The sequence below is a fragment of the Lycium ferocissimum genome, chromosome 11 (genome assembly GCF_029784015.1).
Source record: "Lycium ferocissimum isolate CSIRO_LF1 chromosome 11, AGI_CSIRO_Lferr_CH_V1, whole genome shotgun sequence".
NCBI classification, from domain to species: Eukaryota; Viridiplantae; Streptophyta; class Magnoliopsida; order Solanales; family Solanaceae; genus Lycium; species Lycium ferocissimum.
Genome location: NC_081352.1, coordinates 24,578,346 through 24,593,399, shown reverse-complemented (window position 1 = coordinate 24,593,399; position 15,054 = coordinate 24,578,346). Strand labels below are relative to the sequence as shown.

The 15,054-nt window shown below is 32.2% G+C and overlaps 1 protein-coding gene across 2 annotated transcripts in view; it reads right to left on the bottom strand.

Annotated features, from left to right (window-relative positions):
• The window catches only part of LOC132037549 (transcription factor bHLH79-like), a 5,431-nt gene extending 1,298 nt beyond the window's left edge, over nucleotides 1-4,133 (bottom strand). The window contains exons 1-5 of one of the 2 annotated variants that reach the window (XM_059428074.1): nucleotides 3,573-4,133; nucleotides 2,089-2,280; nucleotides 1,164-1,502; nucleotides 611-705; nucleotides 328-509 (exon numbers count right to left, since the gene is read on the bottom strand). In XM_059428074.1, coding sequence (XP_059284057.1) covers nucleotides 640-705; nucleotides 1,164-1,502; nucleotides 2,089-2,280; nucleotides 3,573-3,947 — 972 coding nt within the window. In that variant the 5' untranslated portion in view covers nucleotides 3,948-4,133 and the 3' untranslated portion in view covers nucleotides 328-509; nucleotides 611-639. The remainder of the gene's footprint in view (nucleotides 1-327; nucleotides 510-610; nucleotides 706-1,163; nucleotides 1,503-2,088; nucleotides 2,281-3,572) is intronic. The other variant, XM_059428075.1, reaches the window with a different exon arrangement.
• Between the last annotated feature and the right edge of the window lie 10,921 nt (nucleotides 4,134-15,054).

The window sequence follows — 15,054 nt, the reverse complement described above, 5'->3', positions numbered from 1 at the left end:
TCATTTATTTTTTATTAACATCGATGGTGTCCCTCGGTACGGGGAAAAGAAATGCAAAATATTTATATTTATATTAATGGGTCTCTCTCTGAAATTTTAATTTGTTTTTTATTATGTACCGATAGAGTCCCTTGGTATAGTCAATTAAATGTTGACTTTAAAAAAGTCAATAATTTACCGGGGATGTCCCTCGGGATCTTTAAAAATAATTAAAAATTAAAATATTTGACTTTTCCGAGGACGCCGTGGCAAAAAGTACCCGGAAGTGACATTTAATTTGTCCTTAAGAACCGCGTAGGTAAATAGCTTGTTTTTAGTAGTGTATACATGTGAACATATTCTTATATGCCCAACAATAAATGTATTACTAGAAGATATGAAGAAAATTTGTACTGTAGTTGCTAATTTCAAAATTTGCGGACTCAACCAGAAGGCTGTGGAATAGCACTAGGAGCATTTTGGCATTCCAGCACCACATCCACTATAATAGCAATTTGTCATTCCTGCACCTGCAAAATCATAAACAAAAATAATGTCGGATAAAATATGAAGAAAAAAAAAAAAAAACTTTGATTTTCAAATCAATTTAACTAGTCAAGCCAAAACCAACCTTAAAATAAATAATTCGGTCTTCCTTTACTACTGAAAGCGTAGACCAAAAAGGCGTTGTAGATCGGTGTCAAAATTTGGAAGCTGCTGTAATGCCTGCAATGAAACAATTTCACTTCAGATACAAGGAAATACGAGCACATTTTTAATTACTTAATTATATTATCTCTCAACACGCCCCTGTTAGCCCGGCTTTTTCATAAGCCAAACAGTGGCGGAGTCAGGATTTTCACTAAGGGGGTTCAAAATATGGAAAAGTAAACACACAAAGAAGCCACAGGGGGTTCAAAGTCTACTATACATAAAAAAATAATTTTAACCATATATAAACAGTGTAATTTGACCCTTCCTCCCTCCGCCCCTGAAGCCAAACATGTGGATTTTTTTTGTTTTTGTTTTTTTGTTTTTTGGGTTGGCATCGACATCAGTAACCATGTCAAATTAATGTTATGATCACTTCGTCTAAAAGCTTAAGCTGTTAGAAAGAACACACTTTTAATTACTACTTAATTTTGTTATGTTTCAACATAGAGCGTAGGCTCGAACAAAATTACCGGAACATGTGAAGAATCAAGAAAAGCCTCTGGGAATGGCATCAAACAATTTTCTCTTTTTTGTGATAACATTTGTGCAACACCAATACTGTTTCCTTGTTGCTGTTGTACAAGGTTGTTTTGTAAACACGCTGGATTTGGAAACTCCTTGGCAAATAAGTTATCTGTGTTAAAATTGGAAGTAGCAAGTTTAATGGAAAGGAACTCGACTTGTTTCTGAAGAGATTGAACATAATTGATGATTTCATCAAGCATCCCTGCCTTTCCAATCACTTTGTTGCAACCTGGGACTAAATCTTGTAAACATTTCATCTTCTTGCTAATTTTCTCTCTTCTTGCCTGCAAAAATTGATCGATTAAACTTAGCCAATTCCTTAAAAATCAACAAATCAACACGTTTCATTCCGAACTACTAGGATTGGCTACATAAATTCACAGATGCCACAGCCACAATAGGTTAGAATACACTAAAAAGGGCAATTTGGTGGATGAAGCATTCTGCATGCACTCAGGATAAGGGTCACACCTCAAATGAGTGTAATGTAGGCAGGCTACTCTGACTCAAGCATCAGTAGCTGATTTCACGGGTCGAACGCATAATCTATAGGTCACACGAAAATAACTTTACCATTGCTCCTAAAACATCTTAAATTTATAGCCGGTAGGCGATATAAATTCACCGGTAGCCATCGCTACAACAGGTTAAATTACTAAAAAAGGTAGTTCGGTGCACGAAGCATCTCGCGTTCACCCAAAGTCCAGGGAGGCCACATCCTAAAGGGATGTCTTTAGTAAATTTCACCGACGCAAAGATCGCATAATAGGTTACATGGAGACAATTTTATTGCTATTTCAAGGCTCGCTTTCTGAAACAGCTTAAAATACTCTAATGTGGAAAGATGATATTTATTGTAGTAACGCTTACTCTCTCTGCTAAACTGTGGCTATCAGTAGCTTGGCCACGACGTGCCCTTACATGAATATAATCAGGTTTTTTAACCTCTAAATTCTCCTTTGAATTGTTCCCTTTTTCACTTTTCACTGTGATCTCTGACTTCACTTCCCCTGCTTCTCCTTCATGTTTTATAGCTTTACATCCATCTTCCTCATAAAACTGCTAAACAAAAGAAAACTCAGCTTTATAACTTTACTAATCAATGTTCAAATTCAAGTGAATTATACTAAAATACAAACAGCATTGGAAATCAGGGCTCAAATTGCAAAGACAAAAAAAGGCCGGGTGATTTCTTTTTATTTGCCTAAATCTTGATGAGTAGAGATATTAAATACAGTCAAACACCATTGGAATTAGGGGTGGGCGTTCGGTTTTTCGGTTCGATTTTATCAAACTTCGGTTTGGCTATTTCGGGTTCGGTTTTTTGAAGGTGGACACCGAACACCGAACCAAACTAGTTCGGTTCGGTTCTTTCGGTTTCGGTTTTTTCAATTCGGTTTTTTTGATATAATATTAGAAGCGATTCCATTGACACTAATTCATATTCTCAAAAGCAATAAAACATAAAACTGATAAATTGAAATCAAAATCAAACAAACATGATACACAAGAACAGAGAACTATAATCATAATATAGGATTACTAGGTGTTATATACATACCGTAAGAATAATTAAGAAAACACATAAAGGACATACATTAATCCTAAAGACACATCCTAGTTACCTTTCTTTGTTAAGGATATTTGATTTTCTCAATTGAAGTGGAAAATTAGGGATACAAATGCAAAAGAGGACTTATTACAATTGGATTTTTTCTGCTTTAAACTTAATGAGCCTGGACTATTTTAATTTTTTTTTGGGTAATGTATTAAATTTCGGTGCGCGTTCGGTTCGGTTTTATCAAACTTCGATTCGGCTATTTCGGTTTCGATTTTTTTACGGTGGACACCAAACACCGAACCAAACTAGTTCGGTTCGGTTTTTCGGTTTTCGGTATTTATGCCCAGCCCTAATTGGAATTGGAAACGTCTGGATATTTTTTTTTATTGTTATATTGAAATGTCGACATAGAGAATATATAGTATAGCATAACATGAAAAATTAGTTCAAAAAAAAAAGTTTGCTAGTAAAATGTTGTTATACAGAATGACTGTTATAAGAGGTCTGCTCTGTACATGTATTGTTGGGAGGTAACTACTTACTTAATGGAATAACAAGGTATGTGCAAGTTAGCTCGGATGAAAGCGTTATTAAAGAAAAATAGACACCGCTAAAAAAATTAAGAAAATAACGACCGACAAATTTTGTAGCGAAACAATAAATCCACCGCTAATTCTATTTAGCAACAAATTAGCGAAGGATTCTGTTAGCTACGAGCACTGAGCGACAGATTAGTGACAAAATTCATAGCCTGAATTTATTTTTTGTAAGTGAGAAAGCAACAATTACAAACCTCTGCTTTTCTTTTCTTGCTTGACGTTCTTGTGATGGATGAATTCGAGAGTGTAGAAAAAGATTGACGATCCAATTCCAAAGAATTATTGGTAAAATCAGAGCCTGCCCAATTCCTCTGTTTTCCTCGAATCACATTCAAGCTAGGCGAATTGTGGTCCATTTGTGGATCAATTTTTATGGGAAAATTCTGAGATTGATTGAATTCCATTGTATGTTCACTGATCAAACTGTTGAATTGGACAAGATTTTGATTTGGCAAAGAAGAAAGTTGTTGTTGGCACTGGTAAAGACGTTCGAAAATTTCTCTTTGTTTTTCAAGAATGCTAGTTTGTTCAATGTGATTTTCAGACGAAGACTGCACATGTCCTAACATGTTGGAAATGATATTTTTGACAGTGGGAAATTTATATTGTAGGAGTGGAGATATGAGCTTATGGTAGTGTGCTAGTCAGTGAACGTTGAAAAGAGGGAGTGGAGATTTATATAGATTATTGTAAGCTATTTGGATATAGATATAAAGAGAGAAGCGGATCCAGAGTTAAAATTCGATTAATTCGACATTTAATAATAATAATAATAATGTAACTTTAAACTTTCCATTTAAGTGTTAATGATATTGATCATATATAGCCACATAAATTTATGTTTCTTATTTTAGATCACAAGTTAAAAAGATCTTCATTTTTCTCTAGTATCCAATCAAACGCCTTTTTATAAATTGGGACAAAGAGAGTATTTATTAATTTATCGGTTCAGTACTAATTTATCGGTTCAGTACTAACCGCTCCATTCATTTCATTTCATGTGGCAATATTTGGCGAGTATAAGAAAAGAAGAAATACTTTAGGCAAATACCACTAGTACCCTTAGATCGTGTGGTCGTAAACATGACCTGACGGTTTTATAATTATAGCATGTTACTGAAGCTAAAGAGAGAAGTTCAAAGTTACGATATGAGTTTTCAAGTATAGAAAGGAGTTAATTTTTTTTTATTTTTTTTGAAATAAAGTAAAAATGGAAAAAAGTAACATTAAGTTTTTTTTTTTCTTTTTCTTTTCTGAAAGAGATGTCGTCCTTCCAGTTCCTGATAAACTGAATCTGTCATCTTATTTTATAGTAATTACAACAAGCACCAACAAAAGTTGTGGTCGGATGGATAGGATCTCTTCCACCCCTTAATTAGAAGTTTCGGGTTCTGTTAGGGAGCGCTTCCCCTTAAATGAATTTTATGCAATGCGAATTCAGATTAACAGGAACTCAATGCGAATATCAACATCGATTGAATAATCAAAAAAGAAATTACGACAAGCGTATGTAATATTTATTGAAAATTTTAAATAATTTTTTCAGATATATATCCATATTTTATAGGGAAAATTTCAATAATGTACAATCCATCATACAAAATTACATTTGTGTAGCCATATTTTTAAATTACACCTGTATTGACACTTTTTGACGGTATACAACATTATACAATAATATACAACTTTATACACCTATTGTATACAATGTATAAACCTTGTATAAAAGTGTATAATAATGTATAAAATTAGTATACAATATTTATACAAAAGGTGTTTATACATGAGAGGGGTTTATACATAATGTATAAGGGGTGTTTATAGGTTGTACAGTGGTGGCTTGTGATGGAGGAGCTGGTAGCTCGCTGGAGATGAAGGAGGAAGGAAAAAACAGAAGGGTGAAAAAGTGGCTATAGCAGATAATTAAAAAAAAAATAGAGCTAAACCGAGTAAATATTTTGCCATAATTGACTTACAATGTTATTGTACCTATTTTATATTGAAAATATGAGTTCGATTGTACCTTTTGAATAAAGGGCCAAAGACAGATACAGAGGGGAAGTGGGGGCCGGCGGCTGGGGGGATGGGCATAAAATCGAAGCAAATCAAGAATGTGCTGACAAGGAGAAAGGAATTGTGGGGTTTAACGAGTGGACATCCAACTCTTCCCTTAGTTCAAAAGCCATTACTCCCCCTGTCCCAATCACATGTCCCAATTATGTGATTTTATTTTTAGTCTATCCCAAATTATATAATTTAGTAATAATTTAATTTGAAACTTTTCATTTTATCTTTAATGAAATAATTTAGAGTCATATAAATATCTATAGTTTGTTTTAGATCCCAAGTTTTAAAAGACTTCATTTCTTTCTTAAATTCTGCACCTAGTTAAATTATATCATATAAATTGGGACGGAGAGAGTATAGATTACTCCTATTATTATGACAAACTTTTCTGATTCGCACTTATTATATGACTAGTGAATTTGTCCGCGCTTTGCGCAGTCATAAAAAAAAAATTAGTAAATAATAGATAGATAAAAATGTGTGTGTGTGTATATGGTAACAATTTTCACACGTAAGGAATTGCATGTTTAAATCAAAAGTAAAAACAATATTAGTAAAAAAAATATTACATGTGAGATGTTGTCCTTTAAAGAAGGTTTATAGATGACCCGATTTTTATAAACAGACTATTTGTAAAGTTGATATGTTTTCTTAATCAATTATCTCTTTATCTAGTATATATTTAATATATTTGCGTATCTAAGTCAGGATCTTTAAATATATTTCGAGAGTTTCTCCTTACATAAAAAAGAATATAAAATAAAGGGAAAAGGCGGTTCTAGTCCCTGTATTGTTGGTTATTATGATTTTGGTCCTTGTATTATTGTATTAAGCACATTTAACCCATAATTAAATAGAGTGTGCAATTTTAGTCCTTATCCCTACTTAAAATTAACACCGTTAACTTTTGATATCTTCAAGAAAAAATATTACACGTACTCGACCGTTTTTATAAATACTCAGACCTACAATTTGATTCCCTAAAGAGAACGTTAGAAATTCACATGTGATCATCTTCTTAAGAGGTGAAAGGACACAATATTTATTCTTGCAATTTACTTCAACTTTAACGTAAATGCACCATTTCTCAAAGTAATACATGTTTGTGTTTATTCTCCATCCACACCCACGTTGCTTTATATTTATCAATTCTCACGTCATACGTATTTTTTGGTAGTTCTTGAAACTTCAACATAACAAATACCAAATGAATGATGTATTTCAATCACTAAAATTTATTCCTTTTAAGCAATCAATTATAGATATTGAAACTTGATTAGTAGTTAGCATACTTCCAATCATAAGTTACTAATTTGAACCAAAAGAAAATTACAAACTTACAACAATCAGAAAGTTATATACAAATTAAGCTCGAGATCATAGGAAAAAATAAAAATAAAAAGACGAAAATAATACAATACACACATCGTTACGACCTTAATCATTAAAAAATGAAACTAAAAAATACAAAATCAATACATATTTTTCAAGGCTCTTGTCGATAGTCCCTCCCACAAGAAAATTACAATACACACATCGTTACGACCTTAATCATTAAAAAATGAAACTGAAAAATACGAAATCAATACGAATCAAAAAAAATACGAAATCAATAAGTATTTTATTCCTTTTAAGCAATCAATTATAGATTTTAAAACTTGATTAGTAGCTAGCATACTTCCAATCATAAGTTACTAATTTGAACCAAAAGAAAATTACAAACTTACAACAATCAAAAAGTTATATAAAAATTAAACTCGAAATCATAGGAAAATAAAGAAAGACGAAAATAATACAATACACACATCGTTACGACCTTAATCACTAAAAAATGAAACTAAAAAATAAGAAATCAATACATATTTTTCCAAGCTCTTGTTGATATTCCTCTCACAAGTCGATCATCATCAAGAGCTTTCTTCGTCTTCAAGTCAAACAAAAGCATGAATATAGCACTGGGAAAATGGAGAATAAACTCGTGAGAGTGTGCTTAAGCAAAAAAATATGAGTTTATATAGATAAAAATGGAGAAATACCATAAGGCATCTTAACCTTTGAAATTAAATATTTGAGGGTTATGAATATGAAAACTTGAAAAGCATGAAAGTTATAAATATTATTAAAAGTAGAAATTAAATCGGTGAGTTATGAAGATAAAAATGTAAAGCAAATAAAGGGTGAAAAAAGATAAATAAAGAAGAAAGAAAGATGCAAATGGTTTACGTGCTATAGTGCGTGGGGTCCGTTTGAGAAACGGATGCTTTTTAGCCTTAATGTTCTTTGCTTTTACTCATACATTTACAACAAATTAATCACATTAAAAGGGAATGATAAAAGAGGACAGTACCCAAAGGTGGGCTGTTGTAACTGCATTCATTTGTGAGGCTTTTTATAAGTCAATTTATTTGATTTTTTTTATGTGGAAATAACTCATAAAAAATTTTAAAAAAGGAGAAAAAAGATAAATCTTCCATGGAGGCATAGAAAGGTCTGCACATGTAATTGTTATCTTTTGTTTTATATTATATATAGATTTCAGGAGAATCTAGGATAATTATTTCAACTAAGGGTAGTTTCATATTAGCAAAATTTAATGTAGGTTGAGTGACTTTATAAGTGTAAATAACAACAGTTTAGTGATATTTTTGGTTAAAAAATAAAGTTGAGTGACTTTTTGAGTGAACTACCCTTAGTTGAGTGGCTTTTGGGTTAAAAAATAAAATTGAATAACTTTCTGAGTGAACTACCATTAGTTAACCATTCGAGATATTATGTCATGATTTTAATGGAAGATGGAGTAGTTAGCTAATCTGTCTATGTCCATTATATTGTCTTCAATACATCCTCCGATATTTGAACAATAAATAAATTTTGTGATACTAATCATATTTGCATCAAACTCAAAATATGCTGATAATATATAGTTTTGAACAAATGTGGTTACATATAAATTGAGACAAATTATGATCTCTGCTTATGATATGAATGTTTCTAGTTTCAGTTTATGTAGCAATATTTTTGGGATAATAGCACCTTTGGTCCTTGAGTTATTGAATTTTTTTTATTTTGGTCCTTCAGATATTTGGCTCCACGTATTTAACTTTTGATTAATTTAAATGTGTGTAATTGGTCTCTTCACGTAGGAAATATGTTATATTTAAACTATTTTTGAAACTATTTTCCCTCAAATATGGAGCAATACTGCACACTTAACATAACACGTTGGTACTTAAATGACGGAACGTTTAATAATATTGTAATAAATTTGTGAACAGTTACAAGCAAATGGTCGAAAGTGCATATTTCAATTAATTGAAGGTTAAATGTGCTTAATCATATATTATAAGGACAAAAATTAGAATTTAGCAATAACTGAGGGATCAAATATGTTGTTAACCCTTTCCTTTTTAATAAGTTCCGGACACAATAAAACTTTTAAATCTAGAAATAATTTAACTTGATCCATTTTAATCTTAATAAGAATTTTTTTTAGCAATAAATACATTATACGTTAAGAAATATTTGAGATCACAAGTGTCAAAAAATTATACTGTTATTGCATATTTATGATCATAAATTTTGTAAAAAAATCATTTTCTTATTACATTTTGTGTCTATTTAAAGTTCGCCACATAATTGAAACCTTGTCGTTTAAGTTTAACAAACGACTTGCTTTCTACTAAACTTTAAAATCCTTAAAGCAATGCAACTGGGATTGGAGGTAATTTTATGATATCATCCTGATACTGTTTCATTCGCATAATTATTTATAAAAGTGGCTACTTTAATTTTTTCTGTGCGTGGATAAAGAATGAGACAGAAATGCTTGGTATCCGTATGGCAGGTTGTCAGCATCACAAAGCAAACAAAAATTGAAAGGTCGCTATATTTCACATGCAATGTTTATGTGTATGTGTGAGAGAGAGTATTCTCACTCCCACGTTTAAAATAACCATCACTAACAGTACTTTACCCTTAAAGCCATATTTCTAGGTGTGAATTCGCATTAATCAGGTCTATAATGGGTATAAATACCGGGTGAAAAATAACAAATCAGTATAACTTTTAATTAGGGACAGCTCAATAAATTTGGTGGCCTAAAATTAAATTGCAATCTGTTTCTTTATTTATTTTGTGTTATTTATTCCAGTAACAAATGTAAATGACCCAAAAAAATCTATATTCAGAGATAATGTAAAGATCTAAATGAGTTATTTTTTTGTTCAACACTAATATCAATCATAATTTCAAAAAAATATGTATATCCTTTTTATACTCGGTTCATCACAACATACTTGTCATATTTCGTTTCTAAAGAGTCAAATCGTATACATTTTGATCAACATTTTTAAGATGTATTTTTTTCATCATATTAATATGAAAAAAATTGTAACTTATAGTACTTTTTCATGGTTTTAGAATACCTAACTTTTGATATATTAAGTTAATCAAATCTAATTTAGCTTCGACTAGTAATCAAATTGACTCTCGAGAAGTGAAAGAAACCAATTATTTTGGAATGGAGGGAGTAAATATTTCATAGTTTCTATGCTATACTTTTTAATAATTTCTTTAAAAAAAAATATACACATACTATAATTAGAAAAAGGGCCCCCCCAAAAGCAATGTCCTTAGAGGCCTTGCCCCTCTAGCCGGCCCTGCTTTTAATATAATTATGTTTGTTTAACACAAATCTTATTTAACTTTCACAGACTACTTCACTACCCAGCGAGCTCCGGTCCAAAAGCAAGAAGCAACAGCTGTGATCCATGGATCTTCGCTTAAAAACAGTATCTGAGCTTTGTGGCTAGCTGGTGCCTTTTAGACTTTTCAAACTTAACGAACTGAAACGCCTTAGTAGCTAAAGAAAGGAAAATCAACCAAGACCCTGTAAGAAGCGACAAGCGAGAGTGGAAAAAGTTTGAAGAAAATAAACACGAAGCTTAATTGTTTCTGAGCAAAGTTTTCACTTTTTTTTGCCAAGATTCATTCGATTTGTTGTTTAAAAGAATTTTCAGACTATCAACGACAAATAACTGTAGGTTCATAAATAAGTGAAATGAGTATCTAGCTAAAAAATAAAATAAGACAATCTCTACAACAAATTATACTGATAATGCAAAAATAACACACACATGAACCAAGTGGCTTATGTACGAGCCTTTAATTAATAAACTGAAAGATGCTACAAAATATTATCCAAAACAGTAACATAACATGCTACAAAATATGCACAAGGCATTGAGTTTGAGAAAAGGAGGGATTATAAATCAAAAAGACAAAAACTAAAAGTTTCTGTCACTATCACTGGGAATTTGTGATAAAATTTGCTGCCTTCTGTGTAAGTTTCCTAATACTCTTATAACATACTTGAAAAAAGACAAACTGAAAGGCAGCTACAGACAAACTTAGCCAACAGTCGTCTCTACTTTGGTGACTGAGACCACTCATAACGAGTACTGCCAGTAAGGAAAATCTTAAACAGACATCATGCAGTGTGCTAAGCAAAAATAAAGCAATCATGAATTTTAAGATTCAATACTAAATATATAGCTTAGCCAAAACGATATATAGCTAAAATCATGGTTCATTCTTGATTGAGATCTGGGTTATGCAGGCGATCCACTTAAGAAAAAAGTAACGTATAGTTGATAACATAATTTACCCCTCTTCCTGTCATTAGTAGTCTTCTTTGTAAATATTCCTCAAATTTTCAAACGTGTTCCTTATCCTTTTCTTCTAATGTTTGTCATTCAATTGGCAAGTAATAAAATAATACTCTCTTCCTCCCAATTTACGTGACACATTTAGAAAATTAATTTGACTAATCTTTAAAGTTAAATTGTATTAGATCAACTTAATATTTTAAAATTAAAATTTTGATATTCAAAAACTCTAGAAGGGCCAAAGTGTAACTACTTTATACTTGAAGGACCAGCCTGTTAGTTCAGAAAGTTGCTTAACTAACTTTATGAATAGTTAGTTATTAAGTGTTCAATAAGTTAGTTATAACTAACTCTAGACTTGTAGTAGCTATATATATGAATCATTGTGCATATTATTGATTAACACATTTTCAATGAATACAATATCTTATCTTTCTTCTTCCTCATACGAACTATACAGTTCTTCTTCTTCATTTTTCTGAACACTAAATCTGTGTATATTCTGTGTATATTTACGTATTATTTCATGGTATCAGAGCGGGTGTAAATCTGTTTCGATTCACTCATTTGAAAGTTTGAAATCCGCAATTTAATTGTGTAAAAGAAAGTTCAAAGTTTACTTTCAAAAATCTGAAGTTCTTGATCATAAGTAATGGAAATCAAAACCGATGTCAATGGCGTAAACAACAGTACTGGTACAGGCAATGTAAATGCCACAAGTAATGTGCCAAATCTTGCACAAAATTCACAAAGCTCTGGCAATGTTCAAGGAGCTGGGATCGATTATAATCACCATTTGTTTCTTAATCCACAAGACGTAAGTGGAATTCAAATCTTGATATTTCAATTGACTGAAATTGAAAACTTTGCAATTTGGTATAATTCAATGAAAATTGCCCTTCTTGGAAGAAATAAGATGGGGTTAGTTGATGGTTCTTGTAGCAAAGACAAATTTCGCATTCTATGACAAATCATTGGGAAAGAGTAAATGCAATTGTGTTATCTTGGGTGATGAATTCAATCTCAAAAAGCTTGTTAGGAGGAGTCATGTATGACACAACTACCAAAGCTGTGTGGGATGATATGTTTGAGAGATTCAACAAGGTGGATGGTTCAAGAACCTTCAATGTTCATAAAGAAATTTCAACTTTGGTTCAAGGTACAAGTTCTGTTTCTGCATATTTTTCAAGACTTAAAGATTTATGGAAAGAATTTGAAGCCGTATTAGCAACACCTAGTTGTAAATGTGAAAAGTCTAGAGAATTTGTTGTTCATTTTCATAAATTAAAACTGTTTCAATTCTTAATGGGGTTGAATGAGTCCTACAATCAGGCTAGAAGCCATATCTTGATGATGTATCCAAAGCCTTCTATAAATCAAGCTTGTGCTATGATTCTGAGTGATTGAGATCAAAAGTCCATTGTAGCCACTTCTGGTGTGTTAGGTTCTCGCCCTGGTAATTCTAGTACATCAGGGAGTATTGATGTAGCCATGTACCTAAGGAATAATGGCTCTTACAGAGGTCAATCTAGTCAGTCTGGTTATAATGGTCATTCTCAGAAATTCAAGAAAAACTACAATCTTCAGTGTGAAGTGTGTAATATAAAAGGACATACAAAAGAGACTTGTTACAAAATAGTTGGCTATCCTCAATCAAGAAAGAGACCATATAGTACTGTTCAAGAAAATGGATACAATTCTGGTAATCAAGAACAAAGGAGGAAGTTCACAAAGCCTGGATCTGCAGCATATAATGTGATGGCAGATGGTGGAAGTGGTTTCACAAATCAAAGGGATGTTCAGATGCAACCTCAAGGACCAAACAACAATCAAGTTACTCAAAGTTAAGGTGCATCAGCAGAAGGAGCTTATCCCTTCACAAAAGATCAGTATGAACAGATCATAAAGTTGCTCAAGGGCAACAACACTGAGCCAGCTTTCTCTGCTGCTGCAACATCAGGTACATCTGTTTATGATGCTTTAAATACTTCTTTATTAGTTTCTAAAAGTGAAGAATGGATAATTGACACAGGAGCAACTAATCATATGGTAGCAGACCTAAAACTCTTAAATAACCAGTCTATCACCCAACCTAGTAAACCAAAAGAAGTGTACTTACCAAATGGTGACACTACATTAGTAACTCATACTGGTTCAAGTATTTTATCAGATAGAAGTACAATAAGTAATGTATTTCCAATTCCTCAATTTAAGTTTAATCTAATGTCAGTATCAAAAATAACTAGAGAATTAGGATGCTCAGTCAATTTCTTTCCTGGTTTCTGTCTATTTCAGGATCTTTGGAATGGATAGGCGAAGGAGATTGGTAAAGAGGAAAATGGGCTATACATATTGGTCAATCAAGCATTTAAGTGCAACAGAAGAATAGCGCTAACTACTGGCAAAGTTGAAGAATTAAAGTCTGTTGATAATGTGAAACTGTGGCATAGAAGATTTGGACATGTGTTGTCACGACCCAACCAGAGGGCCATGACGGGCACCTGGAGCTAACCCACCGAGCACCTCCGTACATACATCTCATAATCATTTCTAGGTGGACCATAAAGACAACTTATGGTTATCATAATCTATAAGGGCATATATCACAAGATAAAGACACATCGCTATATAACCATCAGTAATTATGTCCATAAACATAGGCCAACAAGGCTACCAAAATATAATACAACAATATGAACTGATGACGATACGGGACTTCTAGCTACACATATCTGCCTACGAGCCTCTATGTATAATACAGGAATTCGTGAAGACGGGGCAGGACTCCACCATGCCCAACTATATATATATATACACACAAGAGTAGTACCAATAATCTGCAGCTTCAAAGCAATTGGAGCGCTTTTGAAACTCCGCTGATGAAACTCTTAAGGTTCTGGTCCGTCTACCTATCTACGTGCGGGCATGAACGTAGTGTCCACAAGAAAGGACATCAGTACGAATAATGTACTGAGTATGTAAGGCATAAGATCAACATGTACTTAAGAATCATCGAAAAACATCTGGGATATGTCAATGAGTCGGTGAATCTGAATAAATCTGTATGACTGTATATCAAGAAACATATGTATATATAGAAACGCCACAACATAGGCCACATCAAATCTTCATATATATATATATATATATATATATATATATATATATATATATATATATATATGAAGAATGAGAATGGGTGCAATGCATAAGTAAAATAAAATAATAGGACTTGGTAATATTATAAAATAGCTATATACATATATAATATTCATAGTATGCATGAGAGTGCAAAAAAAATTGGAGTGACGTAAGGTCGGTAACCTCCGATTTATATTATGGAACAATCATCATCGCTATATCTCACCTTGAAGGAAAAATTATCATAAGGTGAGATCAACAATAATGAATGAAATCAAGAAAATCCTGAAATAAACTCAATAATCTCATAATAGCATCAAGACTATAACCTTTGAAATCTCTAGAAATAGAATCATTATCATCATCGTTTTCATCATAGAAAACATCTATCTTTAGCATCATAAGAACTTTGAGAATCTTGAACTTTTAGCTTTTTGGAAATAAGGATATTATGGATCATATGTATGGGTTCATAAGAAAAGAGTCATGCCTTTAGAAAGAAAGGGTTTAGCCTTACATACCTTTTTGGTCTCCTACTACTTAACGCTTATCATTCCAAACTCATACATCTACATTCAAGAGAATTCATACTACTGTTAGGCTTATCGTCATATGCTTATCTTAAGTCTTCAAATTAAACCCCTTTAGAATCTGCCAAAATTCGGGCAACATCTCCTCAGTTTATATCCCTAGCCAGAAATCACAATACCAACAATCAACACAACAACAACAACAACATTAACACTAACGGCATCATCATCAATACCAAAATATTTCATAAAACATCCCACACAATGTTTAT